General features: G+C 44.4%; 1 protein-coding gene across 1 annotated transcript in view; it reads right to left on the reverse strand.

Moving 5' to 3' along the window:
• Positions 1 to 26,912, reverse strand: part of LOC130145753 (protein Jumonji-like) — a 116,377-nt gene extending 89,465 nt beyond the window's left edge. Inside the window, exon 1 of the mRNA XM_056331041.1 lies at positions 26,230 to 26,912. Coding sequence (XP_056187016.1) covers positions 26,230 to 26,274 — 45 coding nt within the window. The 5' untranslated portion in view covers positions 26,275 to 26,912. The remainder of the gene's footprint in view (positions 1 to 26,229) is intronic.
• Between the last annotated feature and the right edge of the window lie 311 nt (positions 26,913 to 27,223).

A 27,223-nucleotide genomic window follows, 5' to 3' on the forward strand; every position in this document is an offset into this window, starting at 1 on the left:
GAATGAAAGTAGAGAATCCCATAAGGAGGAATTTACTTGGCAGAGATCCATTAACATTCAATTGCCAGTTTCCACCAGATGAAGATCTCTCCTCACAATTAACTGAAATTTGAGTTGGATTAAGCTAGAAAGGTGCACCAAAACTACAACAGAGCTTGAATACTGCAATACCTGTGGTTTCTGCTGCCTTCCTACACTTAGATACCAGGAAACCACAGCTGTCATTTTCAAACATGGACACAAAGATCCAAGATCAGGGGCATCTCTGGAATTTGCGTTGACGTTTTGCTTCTAGCCAAGACCAGATGATGCCCATGAAACGTCTACGGGTCTTACCCTTAGAAGGCCTACTACAATTTTTGTTTGTTTCTAATCAAAAGCTTGGTTATGTAACTGGTTGATTTCTAGGTGTCTTTTGGTTTCTCATACAAATGAACAAAGGCAACCAGAGCATCTGCTATAACAATCACAATACTAAAACCCAAAATCAAGCTGTCTCCTGTTTACCTTCACATCTGATAGCATCTTGAGAAAAGCTTCTCCATTCAACTACACCCTCCTCAACTGGATACCTATGACCTAGAAACGCTACCACTAAACATTTTTAAGACTAGCCCAGCATCTCTCCTTTAGCCACCAGTTTAAAGAAACGGAAAAGCAAACGTTCCACCCAGTGAGAGTATAGCATTTACATCACCACAGCCATCAGCAGTGAGAGTATCTTTCCACAGACTCTGGAGCCCATTGTCTTCACTGCACACATTTCTCTCCCTCTGATCCCAAAAGAGACTAAATAAATAAGATTTTAGCTCGCATCTACATGTGTTTCTAATTAAAACTCTAAAAATGATCGTTTCCCCACGTATTTCAGAAGCCGCCTATAAACAGCTCCTCTATTTATACAGTCCTAAAAGCAGGAGAGTGTCTTAGCTGTATGACCAGATGAAAGCTGAACTCATGCCCACAAACTCAGAAGTGAAGCCAGATGTCAGATCCCAAAGAATCACAGGCCCATGCCAGTGCACATTCTTCACACCATATATTTTTTTTAATTAAAATCATTATTTTACCAAGCTATTAGTAAGCTCCACATTTAAGTGCAAAATCTCACCTGCTCAGATACCACTCTTTCCCTCTGGTGTCATGTGCAATGTAAACCCTATTGCTGCTGGGGAGTTTGATAGAGCCTCGTGCCTGACCCGTGCAGCTCTGCTGAAACCCAAGATGGGATGGAGAGGACAGGGGAACCACAAAAACCGGAGTGCCCTGGAAGCAGCAGACACGGCACTACACAGAAACTCATTTCTCAGCTTGGCCCCGCTCTCATTTAACTCAAACAGATTTAGAGGAAAAGCTACATTACCACAGTTGCTTCTGAGCCAACATTTACTCTGGCAGGCTATCATCAGAGCTATTGAAGTTTTTCTCTCTCTTTTTATCCTACTGAAGTGTTATAATAGGAGCAATAATACATTTACGTTCGCTTTATTCTTCCTTAGCACACAGTTCAAAATTCTATAAATGACACTGAAGTAGGTAGCAGAAGCGTTTTGGCTCTACTGCTTACATCCTCCAGGCGCTCAACCTCTCCTCTGCAGGCTACGGCAAGGATTAATCCTGCCACTTGATACCAGCTATTGACATTTTGATTAAACAGTGCTGCCTCCAGAACGGAAAGGATTCTCCTCAAAATATTTACATGAATTGGATTCATATAGATGGCTTCCAGATCACCAAGAGATCATGAATTATGGGTGCAATGAATGCGTTTTCATACTGAATCAGTATGTTGGTCATAGCGACCAGCTTGGAATCAACGGGTGATCCAGAAGAGCTTTGGGAGTCCTGGCTGCCGGTGTAAAGTAAATAGCAGTCACACATTGAAATGCATCAACTATGGGGCTAAGAATCCCCTAAGCCTTTTCTGAAAGTCTGGAGATTAATTTTTATGCTGAAACTATGGAGAAGAATTTATGTGGAAAAGTGAAGGCAGAAGATGAAAGGAAGGAGAAAGACTAGAGAGGCAGAGGGAAAGATAAAGCCTATGATTTTGAAGAATCAAATGTTTAACATGTTTGTTTATACAGTCCTGAACTAAGATTAATAACAAGGCATGCAGCCCTGCTTACAATCTCTTCTTGTCATATGTATGAGATGGCTAGCATAAAGCCTGGCAATCTAATCCAGCTGTGATCCCATAATCCCACATTCCTACCACACAATCTGAAGGATACAGGTATGGCAGAAGAGTAAGAAGAGTTATTACGGACAGAGAAAGAAGGGTAAAAGCCATCTAAATGGATATGGATGAATGAAATGGGAAGACAGACAAAAAACCTTGTAGCAGCTGCCTTCCCAAAGAGCCTCCCTGCATCAACCTGCAGGAGCTTTCCCACTGGCCTCTCAAACTGCTAGAAACCTCAAACCACCTCAGCTGGGTCACATACATCTATATGTACACACACTTATATTATACGCACACATATATACCTCATTAGTAACAGAAATTAGGAAAAGGAGAGGCTGACCAGAGAAGATGCATCCCCTCCAGCACAGCTAACTCCGAATTTATGCTGCTCAACTGCAAGATGCTACGCAACCATCCCGACCAACACATGGCAATTACACAAGTGGTTGACGAGTGGTGTTAACCAAGAGCACTTGACTGCGTACTGGCAAGCCAGTCAATAATAGCACCCACCACATGTAAGCCACCGGCTTGCATAAAAATGTACCAACATGGAAACAATCGCTGAGATGTGGAGTAAATCAACTGTTTACCACAAGAAACATGCTATTTTCTAGTGTCCCTGAAGATGCTGCCTGCATCATTTCCAAACATACTCTTTTTGTGTAGTCAAAATGGAGACAGATGATTTAAAAAGACTTGACAATCTCTTCCCCTTACTGTTGGGAGACTCATAACAGAACCAGCCCCCACCTTTCTGCATACAACTTCATGAACAGTTCTGTTAAACCCTGCAACTTGCCGACTGACTACCTGTCACTCAAAATACAATATGGCTATCAAGTGTTTCAAACCCCTCTGCAGGCACTAGTATTCATACCAGGGACAAATCTTGCCAATTCTTCCTGCAAAATGTCACAGACACAAATCTTCCTCAGAGCTAAAATGCTTTATGAAAGACTCTCACTCTTTTCTTTCCCCATTACTGCAATATTCTTTCACACCACATTGATGAATTCCATCAGAATATTTCACAGAAATCATTTTTATAACTACTGTGTTGGCTCGGTCACTTGCATCTTTGCAATTCTTGACTGATTCCCTTTTCTCTGCTGTTTCACACTCTAAAGCCCGCTACAACCTGTCTCCATCTTTCCTGTCGCCTTTGAATGAACAGTCCCAATGTTGAATCCTGCCTCTGATTAATCTACCAGCTATTTTTCAAGCCATAAAACAAGCAAATAGGCCAAATAAGCTTTATTCCTTTGTTAAGCTACACCAACTCGGCTCCTAAATTTTCACCTCTACTAAGAAGAGGGTTAAGGCAGTATCTTAAGGTACATCTATACTTGGATGCTTTGGCACCAATGTGGAGTCCAGGTTTGCCAGCTCTTCATGACTCTTTATATCAAAATGTATCAGTACTAAAAAAGTGAAATCATTTTTCTGTAGCTCTGAGAATGCAAATAAAACCTGTTTGCTGCAACAACAACTCTAATATTCAGGCTATTCAGCATTTAAATGAGCACTAGTCAAAACCGAGTCCTGCTCCTTTGCCTCTTATCTGTATGGGAAAATACTTCATTAGCACATTTTAAAAAATGAACAAGGAACTACGTCCAAAACTAGGTACATAATTATACTTTAGCTTTCTAACATCACACATTTTCTTGATATGGATATGACCTTACTCATACTTGCAACAAAGCAGCAGCTACATGTAATTTCTGCAAAGGTGGAAGTTGCACAATATTAAAAATAAAACAGCTAATAAAAATTAACTGTCAATGCATTAAGAGACTTGATACACATAGATTTAGTGAAGTGACATATTTCACGCAGGTTTAACTGTTGAGTAGTGCAGTGCTATTTTTACATAGGCACTCTTTTGACTAAGACTACTTTTTTGCTGAAATTGAGAGTCCCAGCTGTACCAGCTAATGAGGCGTACATGTGCAAAGCGCTATTCTCATTACAATTAAACCACTATGGGACCACCATAGTCAAAATTTTCAATACCAAAAGTAAACTAAGGATACTTCAGAAATCACAAAGACGAAGCATTTTCCTGCCACTTACTAACTCAACTGACAAGGGAAAAAGCTTTTACGCATAAGGAAAAAAGGCCATATTTAAGACCGGTTTTGAGATGACTACTGTTGAATTCTGGGCTGGGCACTCGGCGTTTCCCCATAGCCATTGTGGCAACAAAACCCAGCTCCAGGCCAGCTGCCCTGAAAAGGTCTTTTTGGAGAACAGCATCTAAACTGTGCTGTTGGGGCCAGGATACCGCACAAGGATGGCAATCTAGAAGTAAAGCAATTTTCTATGAAGTTTATGGAGAAAGCATTCAGAAGAAAAAGCTTTACTCTGGCCACATGTGGTACCGTATGTGGTTTTTTTAATTGCTGGAAATGTTTTTTCCCTATCAGAAGACCGGGGGGGGGGGGGGGGGGGGGGGGGCACGCTAATTAAAACTGTGACAGAGATACCAACCTAACAAAAGTGGAACTATATGCACCAAGAAGTAAATACAGGTGGTAATCTTTATCACTCATTTCCCCGCCCCTCCCCCCTCGTTAACTACGCAGTCCCAGTTCTGGGGTGGGGGAGGAAAATTTAAAAAAAAGAAGAAAAAGAATTAAAAAGCTCCCGTCCCCTTAGCTCTTTACTTTGCAGCTCCTGTTCCCCATTGCTCTATGGGGTACTTCTAGGGTACTTCCCTTCTGCAGAATCCTCTTACTCACAAAAGGAAAAATATTTCTCATGATTTCACATGACACTTGACTCCAGACTTCATCAGAAAGACAGTTTCTTCTGCAAAACTTAAAGCCTCATACCATAATGCACAGAAGTGCATTAGCTTGCATCCATGACAAGAGAGAAAATTGGATAGATGGATAGAAGGGAAAAGGGCGGCATTTATATTCCCCTCAAACATATTTGCCAAAACTCCAAACTATGCTCCGTTCCTGATGAATTTTTTCTGCATGATCTCATCCTTATTGCATCTGGGTTTGGAAGAGACTTATTAAAAAAAAAAAAAAAACCAACAAGATTTGTCAGTCTACAGACAAACTTCAGTTACTAATTTATTTTTTAAACTCCTGACCTGGGACAGTTTTTTCCTTGCCTGCATGTGCAGCACAGTCTGAGCACTGACAAGACAAGCTCCCACACCTGTAGGAAGTGGAGAATTTAGACTAAAAATTCTGACTGACATTTAACTTAACATGGTAATACTTCTCTGGGGGAGGGGAGTTTCCTATAGCTGCATTAATTCAGGCTAAAAATACCCATGCTGACATGCTGTCATGTGAGAATCTCTTTGATTCCAAGAGTTTATTCAGAGCCTTCGTGTTACTTTGAACTTTTTTGTTGTTTAATATGATCATCGCTCCATTTGTCATCATATGACAAGAGCAGACAATTACACAAGCTGAAGATATGTCTGCCAGTCATAGCATGCCATCTTGCTGCTGTCAAGCAAAGAGATGTGCCTCTACACACCTCTAGATTGAGTTCATTAAACCAGCCTGCAGGATATCCCTCGGTAATGACACAGATGAAAGACCAAATTAAAATTGCTTAATTCAGATACACAATCTCTAGCATTTTCCACCTTGCAGTCTAACTGGTTAAGCTGCATGTTTGAATAAGCCATCCTAGCACAGAAGCAGCTCTAATTCTCCACTTCCATCACTTTTAATTAAAACATCTGAAAGATTTTCAGAGTTTGTTTTGTACTTCCCTCATCCTTGGACGTCAGCTAAGCTATTTAAAAGAAAAGCAGACTGGGCAGCCACATATTAACATGCCTTCTGTCAACTGAAGCACGGAAAGCAGTTCTCTCCTACGTTAAACCATCACAGGAAGAGGTGAGCACACTGGCAATGGTGGGTATCAAGCAAAAAGCCATGTACCACCTCAGGGAGCAAGCACCAGTGTTTTCAGTGCTGACTACCGCTTTCCCAAGACCAATTCGTTGCCTCCAAAGCCTTGGTGGTTCATTAGTGACACCACATTACCTCCATGTTCCTCATCCAAAATCCAACTTCCCAGTAGAGCATTTTGAAATACTGTTTTTAACCATGTGCTTCTTGAAGGTTTTTTTCATTTCCTAATATAAAATGCAAAGTTCTTGCTGCACAATCGTCTTTTTCTCATACAAACAGGACAGAAGAAGTAGTATACTTAAAAAGCAAATATCCAGCAATTTTGCATTAACACTGTGAGAAGTCCACAGGGAAGTAGCACCTACCTCAATTAGTAGATTGAGCCATGTTTTCAAACAAAGCCTAATTAAAATAAGCTCTTCTGAATCTCCATCAAGAGCCAATTCACCAGCAAGGGGACAATTGCTTAACACAGCCTCCTATCATGAAATAGGTTCCCGACACTGGCACAGCAAACATCTGCGTTAACACTGACAAGACTACTTCAGAAGCCAATGCATTTACAAGTCTAAACATAAAGCTGAAATCCCAATTTCCATTACTTCCTCATTAGTGGCTTAACATACCGGAATGGGGGGAGAAATCTTAAATAAGAATAATAAAAATGCTTATTATACCTAAAGCATTACTACTGCATTTTTCAGGACAGCTAAATGATCCAAGGCTGTGTCTAACTACTAAAGTGTTTTCTTTACAAACATGATTTGGCACGGTACCAGAACCCAAAGGGCAACAGGAAACCACAAGGTCTATTTGGCTCAAAAATTGAGGTTTTCTAAAGCCTAGTTATACAACAACACATGGTGGGTTTTTTTAAGAAGAAATTATACTGTAGATAATTTGGTTTCACTTTTAAAATATTCCCATGAAGCAGCTCTATACCCTAATCTCAAACTCCAGGGTCAGCCGGGACTCAGAGCGGAAGCAAGGATGCTGTGGTGGGCAGGGATGCGGCAGGAGTAGGAGCCACCCCGGGGACTGCAGGCAGCGCAGGCAGCCTGCCCTGGGAGAAAGGGAAAAAGACACATGCCCTTTCTGCTCTTTCCACCTTTGGGATTTAATAGCTGTTTCCTTGCTTCTGCCACCCAACCTACAGAAGAGCATAGAGAGGAAAAATAAAGCTGAGGGAGACCTCAGGAGGCAGCTTGCCTGTCCCCCACCCCCTCAGGGAGCACTCGTGGCATTCAGGACAGAATTTGGCCTCTTCTCAGTGTCCCCTGCAGCACAGAAGCCTCATCCCTGCTTGATCTCAGGCCACTGTGTGCAGGGACCGGACATGCGAGCAGCTGCGTGCGGGCCACAGCCGCATCACAGGCACAAACCTCATCTCCTGGCACTCCAGCACTCGCTTTCTGCCCGAGAAGGCTCCCTGTGTCTCACAAAAGCACATTTCCAATGCGCTGCAGCCCAACCACCGCACCATGCACACACCAAAACCAGCAGCTTCCCAGCTCAGCCTTGCCTGCACGGGCATCACCGAAGGCTGCTCTTAACTGCACTGCACCCCAAAATACAAGTACCCCATGATGTGCTCAAGCACTTTATTTCCATCCATGCAAAGCCAAACCACTGCACCATGAGCACCCTGATGTTAAAAAACAGGCAGACCTTTTGTCAAGGTTTTGGTTTTCCTTCAAACCACCTCCCTCAGAAACATTCAATCCATTTCCACCTCTGTCAAGGGAAAGCGCTATGCTGCAGTTTCATCAGCGGCAGTTTAAAGCCCACTTTCCTCCCCCAATTTATAGACCGGAGGGACAGACCCTGCACTGACAGCACAGCCCTTCCAAGCCCTGCCTAAGTGCTTGCTGCCGCTACAGCCGCACAGCAGCCCCGAAGCAGCCCCACCACCACCAGTGCCAGCCCCGCAGCAAACAACAAATAATAAAACAGCAGCAGAAACTCCAAGGGAAATAAATGGTAACGCTTACAGCGACTCTAAATGAGGTGCAGGAAAGGGAGGGACGGAGGGCACCAGCTGCCAAGTGGGGATTTCTTTCGGCCACCGCTGCTTTTCTAGCTACAAAGCACTGGCAAAGGGAGCGCTGCAAGCAACTTGCTCCCTGGACCAGCACAAGAAGAGGAGACTGGTCATCTTTTGAGCCTGAGCCTTAAAATAATAGAGGCCAGGAAAGCAGCAACAAGCGCAGGGAGGAGGCGATTCCTTCTCTCCAGTCTGCTGGGTTACAGCAGCTCATGTGCCTCAGTGAAGCAACGTATCTGGAAACAAAGCCAGGCTCCCTGCCTTCCCACCTTCACCTGGCAGGACTCCTTGTCACACCTGAAAAGCGCTGCTTTAGCCACAGGCCAACGGTTTAGCCAACAAACATGGATACTACCAGTTGTGCACTGAACTAATTGTTTGATCCGGCACAGGAATCTGCCTGCATTATTGGCAGAAGACCTTTAGCAAGAACACAGCTTTGCCCAGCCATGACGACCAGCCACCATAAATCTCTATTTAATTTGTATACAACTGTGCCTAAGCTACCCTACACTCATGTTGTTCAACTCACCCCATACATGTCCAGCAAGTACCAGGAGCAAGCATGCTTCCAGACAGGCTGGCCTCCCTACAAACCAAACTCATTCCCTCCGGCGAACCAGGGAAGCAAAGGCTGCCTAAACATTTCAGCAGCAGCCTACACTGACACCATTTAGCTCATTTCATTTCCAAATGCAAAAGACGGGTCTCCAATATGCAGACAACAAATCCCCACTAGCCTATTCTTACATTCAATTTGCATAACAGATCACTCTACAGCATTAGCAAAATTCCACGCTGCAAGCACATTTAATAAAATCATAGTGATGATGGCTTAAACAGCACATTAGTTAAAATTCCTGCAATGCCTATTATCAGTGGAGTTACATGATACGGGGAAGGGTGGTGTGCCCTAATGAAACCTCACACTAGCAGGCAACAGACTGCAACAAAGACTGGAAGATCAGATGAACGCTCCCACAGGAAAACAATTTAAAACCTGAACACCCCCCCACAACACACACACACAGACACCCCGCTTCTATCCCTCAAAAGCTTTGCATCACGTAAGCCAAAGCCCTACTCCGTATTACATCCCTAGAACCTCAAGCAAAGCAAAGGAGAACGGGCAGAGGAGCTGTGTGCTCGGCCCCACCACAGAGGCATGCTTTGCATTCTTAAGCAGCACCCTCTGAAACCAATCATCGTTACTCTCTAATTGGCTGGAAGGAACCTCGTTCAAGCCTTGACAGCCAAAAGAAGTATTCTGACTTCTGGTGACCATAGGAGACTGTTAGCGCAACTCCTCTGGTTGACAATTAAGGGGGGGGGGAGGGGGATCTGCATTAAAGCTGTGCAATTATTTAATTGTGACTCCGTACGATAATCAAAGTATTAGCAAAAACGATGCACATGACAGGAGTAGAACTGAATTACTTGTGACCAAGGCAGGTACAGTGCAGCAATTCAGACGCACGTTTACATGAGTCAGGGCAAACAAGAGGGGACTAAATTGAAGAGGGTCCTTAAACCATCTCACTCCTGAGACATTTTGCTCTAAGGCAAAACACGCACCATGTATTTTAAAGCATTAAGACACTAATTCTGTAAACAATAATGCCTCCAGCATGCACACCGCGTGCTGGAATGGATTCCTCAACTTGGCCTCATCACTTATGCATCTGATGAAACAAACACTGACAGCTTTTTTGCATTTGTAAAGGCCCCACAGCAGCTGTGGTGATCCCACCATAGAGCAATGAATTAAGCCTGAAACCCAGCTGGGTCTGCACAGAAGCCTTTTTTGCACAATACAGCAAGACTATCATTGTTAACCTAGGCATTATTGTAAAATATTCTGCATTACATTAGGAACAGAGATAGAGATGCCCTGGAAAATTAGCTCTAATAGGCAATTTATAACATTTAAAAATATGGATACCACACTGATTGCTAATTGACAACAGATTTCATAGTTTCATTTACACACAACCACAGTGAATCAGGTAATTACAGAATATTGCTTAAGTAGGAAACAAGGCAAAATTAAGAAATAATCCATATTAAAGTTACAAAACATATGACAAACTTCTATAAAAGTAATGTATAAACAGCAAAGATTTAAAATAACTGTCAAAATTATCGATCTTGAGATCAAAAGGAATTTGAGACAGACCCTTAGAGGAAATGGACACATGCATGCATTAATCTAATACCACTGTTAAGAGTTTCCTTCGGGACTAAAGCAAGCAACTTAATGCATTAAATAGTACTATTTAGTCAGGTATTGATTATAATTTTTTTCCGTTTTACAAGTACATAAATATGTACTGAAAAAGAGAGTCAGGAATTCCTTGAGAGAAGTAATTTGAAAGTAATTAACGGAAAAAAGAGTTTCCACAGGCAGAACACACTGGTTCAGAACTGAAAGTCTATTCTTCCATTGCATTTAACATCATATTTAAAAGACAGGTCAGAGAAATCCAAGTAGAGCTGTCTACTTTATAAAATAAGACTATTCAGCTCATCTTGCTTAGTTATGAAGAACACTTCTTTAAGACCGAACCACAAAAACATGTCTTTTTCCAGGAATGCACAGAGACATGCAAAAAAAGCAGCTAAGCTGTGTAAAACAGAAGAATTCAAGGCTCTATCCCACTGACACAGGAAGATTTTAAGCCTATCCTCACAGTTTCTCAATGTGAGGAAACCATTTCTCTGGGTACCATAACAGAAAAGTACTTTCTAATTTAAAGCAGTATATAGGCAGATATTGTGCACAGTTTGTCTTCTACTTGTTTAACCTTCTTCTAGAGAATTACTCAATTAAATACATAAACATCACGATGATGACTTCACACAGGCTTTCAAACAATGATTTCCCAAGTAAAGGTACCAAAAAAGCAGCGGAGAGCACTGACGAAGCAGGAGTAAAACAAAAGTCACAAGGAGCAATCTGGAAATAAGCAGCTAACTTAAGAGGTAGGAGTATGGTTAGCAGAAATAGCAAGATGAAAAGTATCTTCCATTTGCCATTTCTGAAACCCAAGCATTTCTCCACAATGCAGAACTGATGTAGCCAGAGAAACTGAAGTCTTATTAACAGAAACCAAAATTACAGGCAGCAACAGCAAAAAACCTAATTCCTTTTATTTGTGGCATTACCTCTGTTCCCAGGCCTTTATTTTCAGCAGGAGGAACTGGGGGAAAGGGAAGGGGAAGAAAGGGAGTGAGAGCAGAAGGTAATGTTAAGGGGAGGGGAAAGGTGGTGGTGTTGGATGGGTAGTAGGCAAAAAATGCACTTCAGACCCTGTGCCACGTTTGGCTAAATTGAAGATCCAATTGGCAGCTTTTGAATATATGACCCTCCAAAGGCAAGCTGTCAGCTCAATAACAGTTGAAGAAAATAAATGGACAACTCTGTACTGTTCTGAAACTCTTGTGTAATGAAGTTACAGTTTCATCCTGGAAGCCAGCCAAAAAGCATAAATCAATGAGGAACCAACCTTGTATCATTTTTATCACAACAGTAATAGTCATCCAAAGGTAGGTTGTTTATTAAGGCCTAGTAACATCAGCGTTGGTCCTCCACATCAGAAAGTTAAACTGACAATAACAATGACACTCTGCTGTGCCGAGAAAAAGAAAACGTGGGCAGAGGTACTTTTCCGAAGTGACAGTAACACAGATCTTCAACCTAGCCCAGGAAGCGCCAGACACACGAATCTTCTACAGAAAGAAGAGTGAGATTACCAACCTCGCCAACACAGAATTGCTGAGAAGGTTTACTTAGATAGGCATTAGACAAGGCAGGCACTGGAAAATATCACGAAATGAGGCTGTATAGCATTACAGTTTGCTCCAGAGAACTTTCTCATGCCATGGCACGAACAGAGTATGAAATACGTGAATGTAAGCAGACAACTAGTTTTGCTACAGGTAACCCCAAGAGCAGACACTGACACTTTCAAGGACCTGAGGGTGGTGGTGTTGTGGAAATAGCCTTGGTATCTCTTTATGGCCTTCTTACAGAACCAACCAACCAAACCAATTTAAGAAAAAAAAAAAAAAGCCATGCAAAAATGACAGCAACCTGGGAGATGCAGATATAAACCCCTGGTTTTGACAGTTTTATATTCTCTTATCTATGACAGGATTAGAAGCCCTGATAACTAGTCCAGTATAACAGATTTCCTTTACCAGATGTTGTCCTAGTTTCTAAGCGGAATGGTAGGTCAGTCAGCCAGTCTTAGAATTGTTCTTACAGACTTCTGTCTCAAACAATGCCAGCTATTCAATCTTCTTTCTTACGTGCTTAAAAATTTGTAAGATATTACATCTTGTTTCAAAGGGTTGCCTCAAGAGATCACCTATTATTTTGTTCTTCTCCTTAACTAGACTAGTTTATGCATAGGCTTAACATTATTCATGTGTGTTGAAATTAAACTATGTATTAACTCCCTCAGATCAACTGCAGATCCTTGCTTTTATTGAAGGTGATCTAATCACTGAGAAAGTCAGTGGATTGGAAATTTGGAAACCAGCTGGAACTATCTCAATGACATTCTTCCATGGAGGAATGAGTTTTCAAAGCTGAAGTGCTACACTATGTTGCTTCAGCTTTGTAACATGTTGGTTCCTGATTAAAATACTGAGTTTTCTCTGGTGGGAAAAAAATACCTGGACATTTGGAAAGCATGAAATAAAGGAAGAAGCTGTGCAAAAGTATGAAGCCTTTTAAGGGAAAAGGATAACCTTTCAGCCCAGATGCGATTTACTGCTCCATGGGAACAGAAGAATGGTGATAAATCATTTATACAGAGGATAGTTGAGAGCAAATTTCAGAATACCTTCAAAAACATGCCTGAACAGACACCGTCAAAGTCTTCTTCCAAAGACAACAGCATAGCGTGCTCATGTATACTCTTCCATTACAAGAGATGAAGAGGTACTTCCTTCCTAAGGTATCGTCCCTGTTAGCTAAGCTGGAGCTGATCTTCTGAAGGTATGACCACAACACAATGCTGAGGGAGGACCCAAAAGTAAAAGCAGCAGAGTATTGCCAAGATAGCTAAAGACAGGGACTGTGGTAAGAGCTAACCAGGAACCTGGGGGCAAGCCATCCTCCACACAAGCAGGACTCCAATCACGGATACATATCCTGGCCATTTTTCTCACATCATACTAACCTTGGTTTCACAAACCGTGCTAGAGGGCAGGTTAGCTCTCCAGAGCCGACCACACTCCCGACCACACTCCTGTTTCCCTGACAAAGCCCCAGATGCAGCTGCAGTCACGCTTGTAGCGTGCAGGCAATAAAATGACAATGCTTTGAAGCGCCTCTGAAAAGAGCTCATGTGAAGGAGATGGAGTCTACAGAGCTGATAACCAGGCAGTCCCTCAGTCAGTGCTACATACCTACTCATGGTTATGCAAGGTGAACAGGGACATGAAAAGGACAGAAAAAGAAAGAAACAAAAGGCATTTCCAGAAAAAACATATTCTGGAAAGCTAAAAAGCTTCTGACCACTTTGCCAGGGAATCCCTGTGGTCAACTCGATGCTATTCCAGAGGGGAAAGCAGGACACGTACAGGCAGGCGTGCATGCAGGAACACTGCTCCGGGTCCCATCTGGGCCAGGAGGCAGACCCACGCAGGAATGGCCTGACCAGTCATCAGGCATGAGAAGACATGGGGTTGTAATGCAGTAAGAGATGGGCTGTCTGTAAGGGGAAAAAATGACACTCACCCCTGGCAGGATTTGAGAAAAGTCAGCAAAAGAAAAAAGAAAAGGGGAAAAAGAAAGAAAGAAAGAAAGAATAGTTTATTCTCCTTTCACTCTCCTCCCTCTGAATTAGTGAACCTGTAATTTCCAAAATGCCCACAGGGAATTAATTTCACTGCATCCTTGACTGCAAGAGTAACAGGCATAAAATGATACCACAAAATGAGGAATCAACAAGAGTATAAGAAAAGATGCTTGCGAGGGAAAAAACCATCATCACCTACATCATAAACACATTTCCTTCTTCTGCATGATACACTACCAGCTTTCATAGGAGCCAGGTCAAGTATTATTATAATGAAATATTGAGTATGAGATAAAGAAATTACATTACTCAGAAGACGTTAAGAGACCATACTTTTCTTAAGATATTTATGCTGAAAACTGTATTCCTGCTCTCCAAAGCAACAGGGCCCAGAAATCATTACACCTGGTCTGCCCCCTAGCCTGGAAGACATCTGACCACCTGTAATTACTCCGGAAGGTCATACTCAAATGGAGATTGCAGAGATCCTTTCAATAATGGAAACTATGCACTGTTTTTTACGACTGGTCAGTCATGTCACTTAATGCTGCTCTTGACTGCAAGAGCATGAATATTAATGTCTTATAAATAAAAGCCTTTAATGTATGTGAATTATGAAATTAGCTTTTCCTGAATGCTCACATCAGCAGGATTCAATTTCCCAAAAGTTCATAAAAGGACTGTAAAATGGGATGAGCAGGGCCACGTTCTACTTTTCCTCCACAGTATTTGCGCATTAGCAGTTTGCTGAGCCTTGCATAATGTAAGTACACAGTCAGTATTTTCTGTAACCAGCGCTCAAATTCTGCACACAGGCTTGAGAGGCAGGTAGCAACAGTGCAATTCCTCCCCTTCTAAATTATTTCCTATGGAGCTGCCCCTAAAATGAACTGCAGGAACCTTTCCTCATCTCCCCCTCCGGCCTTCAGGAAAAGAAAATAATACTGCAACAACAGTTTGTTTTGCTTTTTTGCAAAGAGATGGCAGCAGCTTCGCAACAGGTAATTTTCTCAGACAGGGACGAAGTGGATAGAGGAGCCCAATCAGAAAAATACACAGAAAGGAGAGAAAGAGAAAAGCATGGGACTGGAAGACAAGAGGGTAGTGGGGTGAACTCTAAAAAATGCCCGTACTATGCACACATGCACACTATAATGAAGAGAAGAACAAGAAAAGAAAAAAAACAGTTAATACATTTAAATAAAATACTAGGAGAAGATGCTAAAAAAAACAAAAAGCAAAAGAAACAGTTCAGAAAAACCAACAGGCAGGACTATATCTAGTAAAGCCATTAAAACCATTAAATGGCCATCACCCTCTTAGAAAACCAACATTCCTGCCTGCAAATACTTGCACACACTCTTACATAGGAATGGCAAAATCTCCAGCCCTGAAAAGCACTTCGGCATGTGCTTAACTCACAAGCTCCAAGTACTTCAATTGACGTCAGTAAGAGTATTCATACATTCGAGACAGGCACGTGCTACAGCGCCTTGCTGGATCAAAACTGAGGGTGCAGTTCCACACGTCTTTTTAATCCGCAGCAAAGCCAAAAAGGTCCTTGGGCCCCATCGTTCCCTTACTGTGCCACTAAACAGCAGCCTTTGCAGGGCTGCACTGAAACCAGACTATTTAAAGATGAGGAGGTAGGGGAAGAAAGAAGAGAAAAAGCATTTAACTACTTTTTAAGCCTGATAAATTTCAGTGACCCTATTTTGTATGCAGCTCTTTGGTTGTATTGATATGGCCAAAGCACTATACGAAGAAGGAAAGATCAGTAGGGTCACCACTGCTGGCCTTCTATGGTGAGAAAAAGGCATGTGATGCCACATACTGATGTTCCTCTAATTAAAAGAAACCTTGTTTTTTATAGCTTCTTGATTTGACATGGTTTGGCCTTCTCACACTGCTTGGGAACCTGGGGCAAAAATACATCAGCACTTTGGTTCACTTGCACATTTGATAGACACAAGTGGTTTTAACAAGAGAAGCCATCTGAGCTTGTTCTTCAGTAGTACGAAATAAAACAAATAAAGTCATGGGAAATTTCTGGAGGAACTCCCTTCTGTAAGCAAGTCCTTGCGGTAGAAAGTAAAATGCTACACTGGCTTCACTTCCACAGTGGAGCTCCTGTGCTGTGGGGTGGGTGCATGTGGCTGTTGAATTAAAAAGAGTACTACTTTTTCTACCACGTTTAGTGCTGGAACTCAGCTTCCAGTAGCACAGCTATCTTAATTTTATTTTCTTCCTCTTTTTTCTTCTTGTTTAAGGTTAAAATTGTTCAGATCCTACCTCAGCAAGCATAACACATAAGAACAGCGGCATGTTTTTAATCCTCTTCCAACATATTTTAGCACTTTGGAAACGATCACGGCACTACCATGACCACAGGCACAAACACCTTCAGCTTCATTTTCACCTGCATGGCCTAACTTCCATTTCAACCTTGTTTAGTATTCACCATGCTTCTAGCAGTAGGACAGTACAGCAAAATCCATGCCCGAACAATCCTTAGAACAGACAAGGACAGCTAATTTTGTTTGCTAGGAAATAAAACATATATCTTGACTCCTATTTAGTCATAATTTCACAGCCCATTTAAGCTCACACTATTGCTAACAGAATCAACCCTACCCCTCCCGTGCCACTTCATTTTATGTCCCTGCAACACTTTCCCCAGACCAAGTATTTTTACAGCTACATCACAAACTGCAATATTAGATGAATCCACATTAAAAATCAACCACATTTTGTCAGTTCAGTTTTAACTTGGAAAGTCCCCAGTCTGCAGTGGGAGTTATCACCTGGTACACATGTTGGCCTGCAGAAGAGAGGGGGAACAGGGAGCCGGAGGAAGACTAAACCACTTCTTTCAGTGCAGTTCAGGCTTAAAGTGATCATCAAAACACGGCGTAAGGCAGCTTACAGGTCTCCACATTCATGATGTTGTTACCAAAAGCAAAATGCAAAAGCTACACACAGGACATTTCCACCACAGACAGGAAGAAGGGGACAGGACAGCTTCTCTCAATGGTTACTGCTTATTTTTGGTAGTTTTTATTCGTTCAAGGCATCACAGACAGACTTGGAAAAAAAGAAAAAGCCGGCTTCAAAATTATTTGCCATTAGGACAACCATTATTTCTTCCAAGTTATAAATAATTCACAAGTTGCAGTTACTGTAACATGCTGTAACTCCAGCTTTTAAGTAACACAAAGCCTCTTGTCTTACAAAGTGGTATTACTGTGTCCCCATTATATGTTGAATAACTAGAACAAAAAAATTAACATTGGTAAAAGCTTTTCAAACTTAAGATAAAGGCCTCAGTGGCAGAAAGACTACGTTGTTCTCCTTACAATCTTACTCGGGTGTAGTACCTCTTTTTAATAAATAGTTAGAGGAAATACTATTCCAACACATCAACTTCTGCTTTATATCCAAAACTGAAAGGGACGTTCCCTGGTCTCAGAAAGCCAGCCTGCACGACGGGAATAGGCCATGAGAATTTTCATCATTATCACTATGCTTCGAGAAGGGAGGGGGGAAGTGACCATCAATCAGAAAATTGTATCTCAGGCATCCATCTATGTCATCCTTCCATGAAAAGCACTCACATTAAGGCTGTTCATTTGGAACATCACCGAAAAAGGAACCATGTACAACACTGGCCTAGTTACCAGTCAACTTTACAAACAATAACAGAAAACCTTTTTGCTTGGCTTTGAGTTTTGTAAACCTAAAAGTCTGGACCAAGTTTTGCAGGGCTGAAACAAAAACAGAAGCGGTACTATTTCTTTTCAGCTTGAGTTGAGTTAAGAAGTTAATTGATCTGGCATACGTGCAGGGTTGGAAATTTGTATTACGGGGTTTTTAGCATGCACACTGCAGCTGAGAGATTTGGCTTACAACTTTGATGTACCAAAAAGAACTCTGTGGGACAAACTGGCTGAAAGTAATATCCATGAAATAAAAAAGGCGAGAAAGAAGGAAACATATCCCTCCTCTAAATCACCCTTAGTCTGCCTAATAGGTACCTTATAAAAAGAAAAAAAAAAAACTATAAACATATGGTGGTAGCCTGCAGCAACTTAGAAGTCCAAATGCAATTTCTAGGCTGTGTGCTTTGGGGGCTTAAAGACTCCCCAGTTCTAGAACAGCATAGAAAATTATATGCTAAATTATGCAACTCATAAAAATAATGATAAGTGTCTCAAACAGTGAGACACGGGACAGACTCTTTGCCAAGACTCATGGTTTCCGTTCACTTCATTAGCAGCAACCTCAAAAAATATTCGCACATCGCAATTCACTTGACTTGCATGCCTTACATCTGCAAGTTCCTCTTTGTATTTCTTAAAAATGCAGGCCATTCCCAAACATAGCCAGAAAATTGTTCTTAGCTGTTTAAATGGAGTTGTCAGGGGAAACCCTAATTTCTGTCACTGAGGAGCCTCAAAAGCTTAGTCTCTTGGTTGGACTCCCCAAAATACAGCGTGACTAGCAGAATGGCTAGCACAAGACTAAAGTTTACTCACAGCAGTAGCAGATTATTTATTTTTTTTTATCCGGAAGAAAATAAAGCACAATCCTCAAAGAGAAGAGAAAGTCCTTCCCCTAAAATACAAATGTGGGAAAGGGCAGACAATACTGTCCTGTTCCTGTGGGCAGCGAAGGGAAAAAACCATCATGTCAAAATGCCAGTACACAACATTGTCCAGAAATATTGGGGAACATGTACCTCTACCCACACACATAAACACATTCTAAAAATATGCACAGAGCTGATTTCCATATGCATATAGTTGAAAGAGCCCATAATTTCTCCAAACTCATTCCCATCATCCTTAATTTAAGAGCATGCATTGCTTCAACACTAATCTGCAAGCAAAGCTAAAAATGAATTGCTTGCAATATATAGTTATCCTAACTTGGCTCAGACAACACAGTATCAAAGTGCAAAACTAAGATTAGTAGATTATGTCAGAATGAGCTCCCATGGTTTATTTTTGAGCTTTATAAATATCGTTAGCCAGTCATCATAGCATGCGTGTGCCAAAACATGCTAATCTCCTGCAACCATCACGTCATCCAAAAGATGTCAGATCAGCGAAGCAAGCTCAAAGAACTCAAAGCAGAGCGCTGGGACGTGAATACCACAAGCCCTCCCGAAGCACAGCAACAGGCCACAGTATGTCAACTCGATTCTTATTATTTGCACTTCTTCTAGCCTTTAAGAAGTAAATGCAACAGAGTAATAGCCACAGATCCAAAGCTGACTTTTTGCAGAGCAGATCAAGGGAAGAACCGGGCAAAAAAGACTGCAAGAACCCAAGCAGGACAGACCAAGCAGATTACACATTACAGAAGAGAGGCATTAAGAAAAGATTAAGTCATGTCCCTCAAGTGATGCAACTCTTCGGGGGCATCGTCACATTTTTGCTAAACAGATTTTAGCACTGTCAAAACGGCTGACTGCAGCTGTAGCAACCCTACAGCCACTAAACTGAACCTGACCAGAAACTACTCCTGCTCCACAGGCCTGACCTAGATGCAGAAAGTGTAAGGAGACCTTAGTATAGGTCTCTCATTTTGTTTTCACTGCATTTTTTTTAATCACACAATCCTGCTTTTATGCCCGATTAAAGGAGGGTTTGTTCCCCCAGATAAAAATAAGTGATACGGTTTATGATGCGCCAGTTCAGGATGAGAGATTTGCTGCACAAATGCTGAAGCAGTTTCACATGCTACTCTTCCCCATGTGAAACAGTGGAATGATGATTTCCACCTGAGTGTTTTTTTTATCCCTTGCTTCTGTGCTCAGCCAAGCTGGTCACTCTGAAGAGCTTTCTGCAGCAGCATAAATTAAGCCGATAAACTTCGCACGGGAGCAGATGGGGTACACTCACACCATACGTCTGCTCGCAGACCAGGGAGCCGTGATCTCTAGCCAAGAGCCTCGAGACACTGCGTTCCACATGGCAATGCTCTCAGCCACTGCTCAGCTTTGCCACTGAGCGTGGCCACGCTTGCAGGGCAAGTTGAACAGCAGCGTTTTACCCTTGATCTGCATAAGGAAACAACGGACAAAAAGAAAACCCACGTGGAGGGGAAGACAGCTAGCGTATTTTCAAACAAGCCCTCACTGCTATAATTAAACAGTTTATTCCTTTCCCACAGCCCACCACTGGAAATACCAGGCCTCTGCCGGATTACTGAAGGAACAACATCAGAACAGGATGTCATTACATGAGGGAAAGTGTGGAACCTGAGCAAGTGAAATGGCAAATGGTTTTAAACCTTCTACCTACCGAATCATTGAGAAAACGTTTCTGTGACTGACTGAAATAAACCCACCCTTACAAATGAAAACCAAGAGTTCCCAAATAAAACCTGCCCATTAAAAACCAAGAAGGATCACATCCAATATTCCCAGTAGTAACGAGCCAGCAAAACAACCAACCCATCAAAGATCTAAGAGAACACCAAATACATTTTGGCAAGCATATTATTTCCTGTATCTGAATTTCAGCGCCAAGTACTCCTCACTTACTAGACCTGAATTTTACAAGCGATTTGCAGCTTTTAAGTTTCCTGGTGGCTTCCTACCACTTTAAAATGCTTTAAATAAAAAATGGTACTATGTATAAAAAGTATATGCGTACCATACCCCATCATTCACTTGGACATTAAACTCCATTTACCCTTTTGTCTAAAGTCACAACAACAGGTTAAGGGGCTCTGTATTGGAAGGTGAAGGGCTAGATCATAAAAACCGTCAGCTGAAGTTTTGGCTGTAGCATAGGGACATTTAGAGCCATCAGCACCAGGAAACATTTAAGGAAAGCTCAGGTTTGGCAACACTGAGATTTGCATTATTAGACTTGAAAGTTAATGTCCCGTTAATCTTACACAGAGGCAGTCAAATCCATCAGCACTATTGTTTTCAGACTGTCTGCCCACTAAGGCAAATAATGCATCATTTACACTTGGTTTACATTTATAGTCGGGAAGAAAGCCATGCAAAGGACTAGGGGGAAAAAACGGCACGTTTTTAAAATGCAAATCTGGATTTCACAGCAATGCATGTATTCCTCTGCAAATTCCACATCTGCTAAATAACACAAAAGCTGGGTGCTGGTAAATAAAAAATAATAAACGTGTCTCTGCTTCTCCTTTCCCTACTTTAAAATTACCTTTAAGCCTCCCTTTCACTTGAGTGCTGCAAACTGGAAACTTTAGAAATGAAAGCAGCTGGTGTTTCCCCTCCCTCCCCAAGTTCAAATTGATTGAATTCAGTCACTGTAAAATATAAATGGGAAAAAAAAAACAAAACAAACCATCAAACCATTACAAACCCAAATCAACCCCCAAAATCCATTTTCCTCCTCCTCAAGAACTTTTAGTTGCGTTCAGATCAGGAAATATCAGTAATGTGTATAAAGAAAATATAAATTTTAAACCTGGAGTCTCTTTAGCTTCAGACTATGAGATTAAAAAATTGACCTATTTTATGTAATACTCCCACAGCTGAGTCATCACAGTATCAACTGGTCTCTATCAGCTGCAGGCTATAATCATCACTCAAATAAATCAAGTATCCATACCAAAATGTATCTCTTTTGTCGTTGCTGCTGTTATTACATACTGTTAATCTAACAGTCCAGAACATAACTGGGGAGAGGGGAAATCTTGAAGAAAGTTTGAACTGCATAAAGTAGTCCTTGTATAGCAGATGCTGTGCCTTGTAGCAAGAGCCTGTAAGCTGCAGAAATACAGATTAGTTCCATCTCTGCCACCGTTACAGTATGTAGCTCGAGGCAAATAATTTAGACTTCTGTTTCATCAGACAATAAAATGGAGTGAATGCTACTGCCTCACAGAATCAGCTGAGTTTGTACCACACTTTAGCATACGCGTAACATTAGCTGTTATCTTACACTTACAGAAAAGGAAGGGGTAATATACTTTTAATACTGGGTTAGTAGGCCTCATAAGAGAAGGTAGAAGTGCTTAATGAACATTAGAAACTCTTCACAGGGGCCTCGATTCATTACAATTCACTCTGGACAGCATCTTACACAGCCTCCTGCCTCACAGTCCATCAGAGTGAGCAGCAGTCCGTTAGCATCTCAGGGTAAAGCATTTGTTGATAGCAAAAAATAAATATTCCTTCAAAAAGGAAGGATTTTAATTACTAGTTTCTAGTTACACGCTGTCCTATAGCCACTGACAACATAATGCTGGAGTCTCAAGAGACCAGGAGGAGGTTAAGAGGAACCCAAACTCAAGATCTCCAGCACAGCAAGCACCCTTACACTGTTAGCTGAATTTACACACACAGTGGGAAGGAAGAAAAAAAAAAAAAAAAAGTTGAGCGTGCTTTTACTGCAAGCCTGCAAAAGACCCGGCACAAGAAAGCTCCAGAAAGTTATGTGAAATAAGATGCAATGTACACTGAATACTACCTCTGCTACAACCGGTGTATTTACATTACTTCTTGTAGGAAGTGGTCAAACTTAAAGCATGCTGGCAGTTGTGGGGCTGCAGGAAGGAAACGAGGAAACTCTCACAGCAAATAAAGCAGGGCAGGAGGCTCTGGCTGAAGCCTTGGGGCTTCAGGGCCAGGCCCCTGCCCAAAGAAACATCCCTGACTGGGGAGGAGGTGGTGCTGCTGCATGGTCACCACCTCCCATCCCTCTCCAAAACTCCCTGAGCCCACTACAAGCACACTCAAGCAGAAAGTATTGTTTCAAAGGCTGCAGCACCGCCGGGAGCTCTCCTCAGATGTCTGCAGCACGCTAATCCTGGACAGGCCTTGCCGGCCCTCAGCCTGAGGAGCTTACCAGGCCGTCTGTAGGTGAAGCGTGTCACCTCATGGCAGACTACAGCACTTTTACTTCTGCAAGGACAAGGAAACAAATCACGCGAGGTGACAGACAGTAGCAACATTACTCCTTAATTATATTTTGCCATCTGCTACCATAGCAGAACTGTGCAGGTATTTTAAGACAGTAATCCAGGTCCGATACGCAGAGATCTAAGCCAGCAAGAACAGCAGATTTGCTATTCAGCATCACAAAAACGGGCAGAAAAATGCACCTGTGAAATTACACTTAAGACTTCAAAGCTTTTCATTTAAGAACTATTAATTCCAAGCGCATACTGAATGCAGTCTGGCTTCTCGGCTGATGCTTTACAAAAGCTGTCAGTTTTCCGAGGCCTGAGCCAAAAGGCAATATTTGATATGTAAAGATGTTTGCGAAGGAGGAGGGTAAAGTGAGAAGAAAGATTTGTATGAGTCAGCCATGGTCCTTTTAAAAATTGATAGCGTCCTTAAAGCACGGGAGAAAAGATGCACGCACGGATTTCCTCATTCCTGGGTTATCAGTCGCAAAAGATAACGCTCTCAAAGTTTAAGAGAACTTTTAATTGCAGCCACTTACGGCACGGGGAGCCAAGCCCCCACAACAGCAGCCCGCAACGCGCAGGCTTTACTCCATTGTTCTCACCACCTTTTTGTTTTCAGAATTCATTTCGCAAACGCCGAAAAGCAGCAGCAGCAGCGCGGGCCGGCTCCACTCCCCACACGGCAAAGCCCCGACGAGGCGCGGGGCCGCCGAAGCGCCACTGGGCAGCTGCGGGGCCGCCCGGCCGGAGCCCCGCTCCTCACGGCGGGGTGCGCCCCTGCCCGGCGCAGCCCTCACCTCAGCGGCCAGGTCACCGTGGGCCCCGCGGCCCGCCAGCCATTCTTCGGCGGCAGGGCTGGGAGACCCGCGGCCGGCCTCGCTGAGGTGAAGGGCCCGAGGTGAGGCCTGCCTCGGCCACCGCCAGCCGGCTGCGCCACCTCCCCCCGGTCACCTGCGGCGGCAGCCGGGCCCGAGGCCTGCCCCACGGCGGCGCGGGGTCGGGCCTGACGGGACGGCGAGGGGACGGCAGCCCCCGAGAAGAGATGAGCGGCTTCCGCCAAGGCCGGGAAGCCGCGACCCCGACCCGGGGGCGGGAGATCACACCGGCAGCCGCGCAGGCGGACAACAAAAGGCCCGGTTGAACCGGCGAGGAGGCGGCCCCGGGCGTGTTCCGCCGGGCCGCCGCAGCACCCGAAGGTCAGGGCGGTCACCGTCGCCCACGCGGAGGCGTGGGGACACGCGTGGCACGTTTCCTCCTCGCCCCGTGACCTTCGGGTGCTGCGCGCGGCCCGGCCGGAACACGCACCGGGGCCGCCTCCTCGCCGGTTCAACCGGGCCCTTTTGTTGTCCCGCCCCCTGCGCGGCTGCCGGTTGTGATCTCCCGCACCCGGGTCGGGGTCGCGGCTTCCCGGCCATTGGCGGAAGCCGCTCATCTCTTCTCGGGGGCTGCCGTCCCCCTCGCCGTCCCCGTCAGGCCCCGACCCCGCCCGCCGCCGCTGGGGCAGGCCTCGGGCCCGGCTGCCGCCGCAGGTGACCGGGGGGACGGTGGCGCAAGCGGCTGGCGGTGGCCGAGGCAGGCCTCACCTCGGGCCCCTTCACTCTCAGCGAGGCCCAGGCGCGCCCCGCCGGTCTCCCCAGCCCTGCCGCCCGCAACGAAACCGGGGGGGCAGGGAGGGGGGTAAAAACAAGCGCCGCCGCCGAAGTTGCGCCCGGGGAGCAGGCGGCACATTGTCCCCCCCGCTGCGCTCGCCCCCGTCCCTCCCGAGCCTCCCCCGGGGCCGGCGGGAGCCGCGCTCGGCCCTTGCCCGGCGGTGCGGGAGCGGCGCCGCATTGTTCGCCCCCGCCAGCCCGGGGGAGCAGCGCTTTGGGGTGATCTCCCGGCCACGCGCGCACACCCCCACCCCACATTCCCCCCCCCTCCCCCGCCCCCCCCCCCGCCCTTAATCATTAACACGGCGGCCCCCCCCGCCCCGCTTTTGTCTGCCTGCCTGGGAAACGTGGACGCCTCGCGTGTTTCGCCAGACTTTCCACCCGCCGTTCCCGTTTCGATGCAATACTTTAAACTCGCCGGCCCCGGGCTCCCAGCTCCTCTGCAATGCGGATGTATTTTAATTCGGAAATTTCGGAGGGGGGGGGGGGGGGAGAAGGGGGGGTCCAGCTCCGACATAGCGCGCAGCCCACCCCCCCCGGGCTGCGTTTCAGCGGGGCGGGCAATCGATAGCGGCAGTCAGCTGGAGTCAACTGCAGTTTTTACCAAATCTATATAATAGCGAAGGAAAAGTGTCCCGAAGGTCACCCTCCTCCCTGCCAAGGGACGCCCCTCGCCGAAAACCGTCGGGACAAGCGACAGGCGCGATATAAACTTTTAAAGCCTAGCAGCAAACGTACCCAAAAGCAAAGATTTAGCTAGATGTGCGTATATATATGTATATATCCCCCGAACGAGGAATTTTTTTAAAACCGTGCAGATAAAAATTATTATTCGCTTTACTGCATATTTGGCTAATCCCCTCAGTTTTTCCAAACGCAAAAAGAACTCCCCTACGCCAATCAAAACGTAACTGGAGCACGAACAAAAATCCAACTATCCATCCACATTTATATGTTTAAAGGATTAGACAATTACAAGGGATTGGTTAAGCAGTTGCATAAAGCCAGGCAGAAATACAGCCCGGGCTGCACTGCTGTCGGCCAAATTTTCGAGCCATCATCACTAGTTTTTTCTATGTTTTTGTTTTTTTTTTTGTAAACCGTACCGAGCCACCCCCACCCCCCGTTTCCCCGTTCCCCCAGGCAGCCCCAGGCACGCGTCCCCCGGCCGGCGGGGCTCGGTGGCACGGCGGAGCCGAGCGCATCCAGGGGCTGGGATGTGCTAGTGCGAGAGACGAGCTCGCCATAACCAGACACTAGGTTTCAACTTAAAGGGCTTTCAACAACCAACGCCGCCGCTTCGCCAGGCGGGGACAGAACACACGCAGATCATTTAAAAAAAATCTAAAAAAATATCAAATAAAATACCTCCCTTCGCATGCAAAAGCGCAATATTAACAAAACCGCCTGAAAATGCAGTTTCATGACATGATCGCGGCAGCCCCCCGAGCTCCCCGCCTTTCATCTAAAACTAGATTATGATTGTGTCATTTGAGGTCAATACATTTATTCACCGGAGGAATCGCTCCACAAATGGGGTTTTATAACCCAGCTGGCTAGAAGGCTCCCCCGTTAAAAGGGGGCCTTGGAAACTCCCCCGCCACGCCACAGAAAAATAAAATTCAGGATCACATTTGTTCCGAAAGCCTGCTAGCTGCAGGATTCCCGATAAACTTGACATTCACTGCCATTTCCTAAAACTGGGAGTCAAATGATATATGTTATGACCACTTACGTATTTCTTTTGAATTATATTCCTCTTGGGTCTTTCTTTGCTCATTCTGGTATCCAAATTCTGATTGCAAAAGGGGACAATTGCTTCATGAATTAAAGCCGCGACAATTTAAAAAAAAAAAAAAAAAAACCACGAAAAAATCCTGGGGGGAGGGGGTTGTTTGTAGTGGTATCTTGTAATCCGACTTTCTTTCCTCACAATGTGATTCTCCTAGCAATAAATCCGAGAAATGGGGGACGGGAAAAAAAAAAAAAAAAAAAAAAAAAAGACGAATGCGAAGGAAACAAAAAAAAATTCACTTTAGTGAAACATTATAATGGAAAATTTCCCCCTAAACACAAAAAACGACGCCCTTGATATCCCCTTTTCTCTTTCTCAAGCCACCTAAGCGATCTGCAGGTCCTTAGTGTCAGAGCTGTAGTTACATCTTGGAGAAGGAAAGGGGCCGAGAGGAGAAGATAAATAATCAAACCGGTGGAAGTCACGTTTGTGCCGCTGCAGCAGGGAAAGCGGCAGAGACAACTCCAGCGGCGGCGGCTCCGGCGGCGGCAGCAGCGGCAGCAGCGGCGGCAGCGAGGGCTGCACGCACCGTGTGTGTCTCCGCTCCTCCAGCTCCCCCCTAACCAATGAGAACAGCTCTCCGGCAGCAACTTTAAATGGACCTGGCTCTTTTTTTTTTTTTTTTTTTTTTTTTTTTAATATATATGTCTGCGTGTGTGTGCGCGCGTGTGTGTATATATATACACACGGGCGCACGCACACACACACATACATACATACACCGCTTAGGGCCTGGCCTGAACTCCCAACCGGGATATGAGCCGCAACGCCCGGCCCCCCGCCGCCTTCAACGCATGCAACAGGCCTCGCTGAGCACTTCATGCGGGTCAAGCGTCACACGCTTCCCTTGCCCCCCCGCCCCGCCACCCCTCCTCCCGTCTCTGTCTTTTTTGGGGGGCATTTAAGCGCGGCGACCCGGTAGCCAAGGTCGCCG

The sequence above is a fragment of the Falco biarmicus genome, chromosome 3, assembly GCF_023638135.1.
Source record: "Falco biarmicus isolate bFalBia1 chromosome 3, bFalBia1.pri, whole genome shotgun sequence".
In the NCBI taxonomy this organism is placed as follows: Eukaryota; Metazoa; Chordata; class Aves; order Falconiformes; family Falconidae; genus Falco; species Falco biarmicus.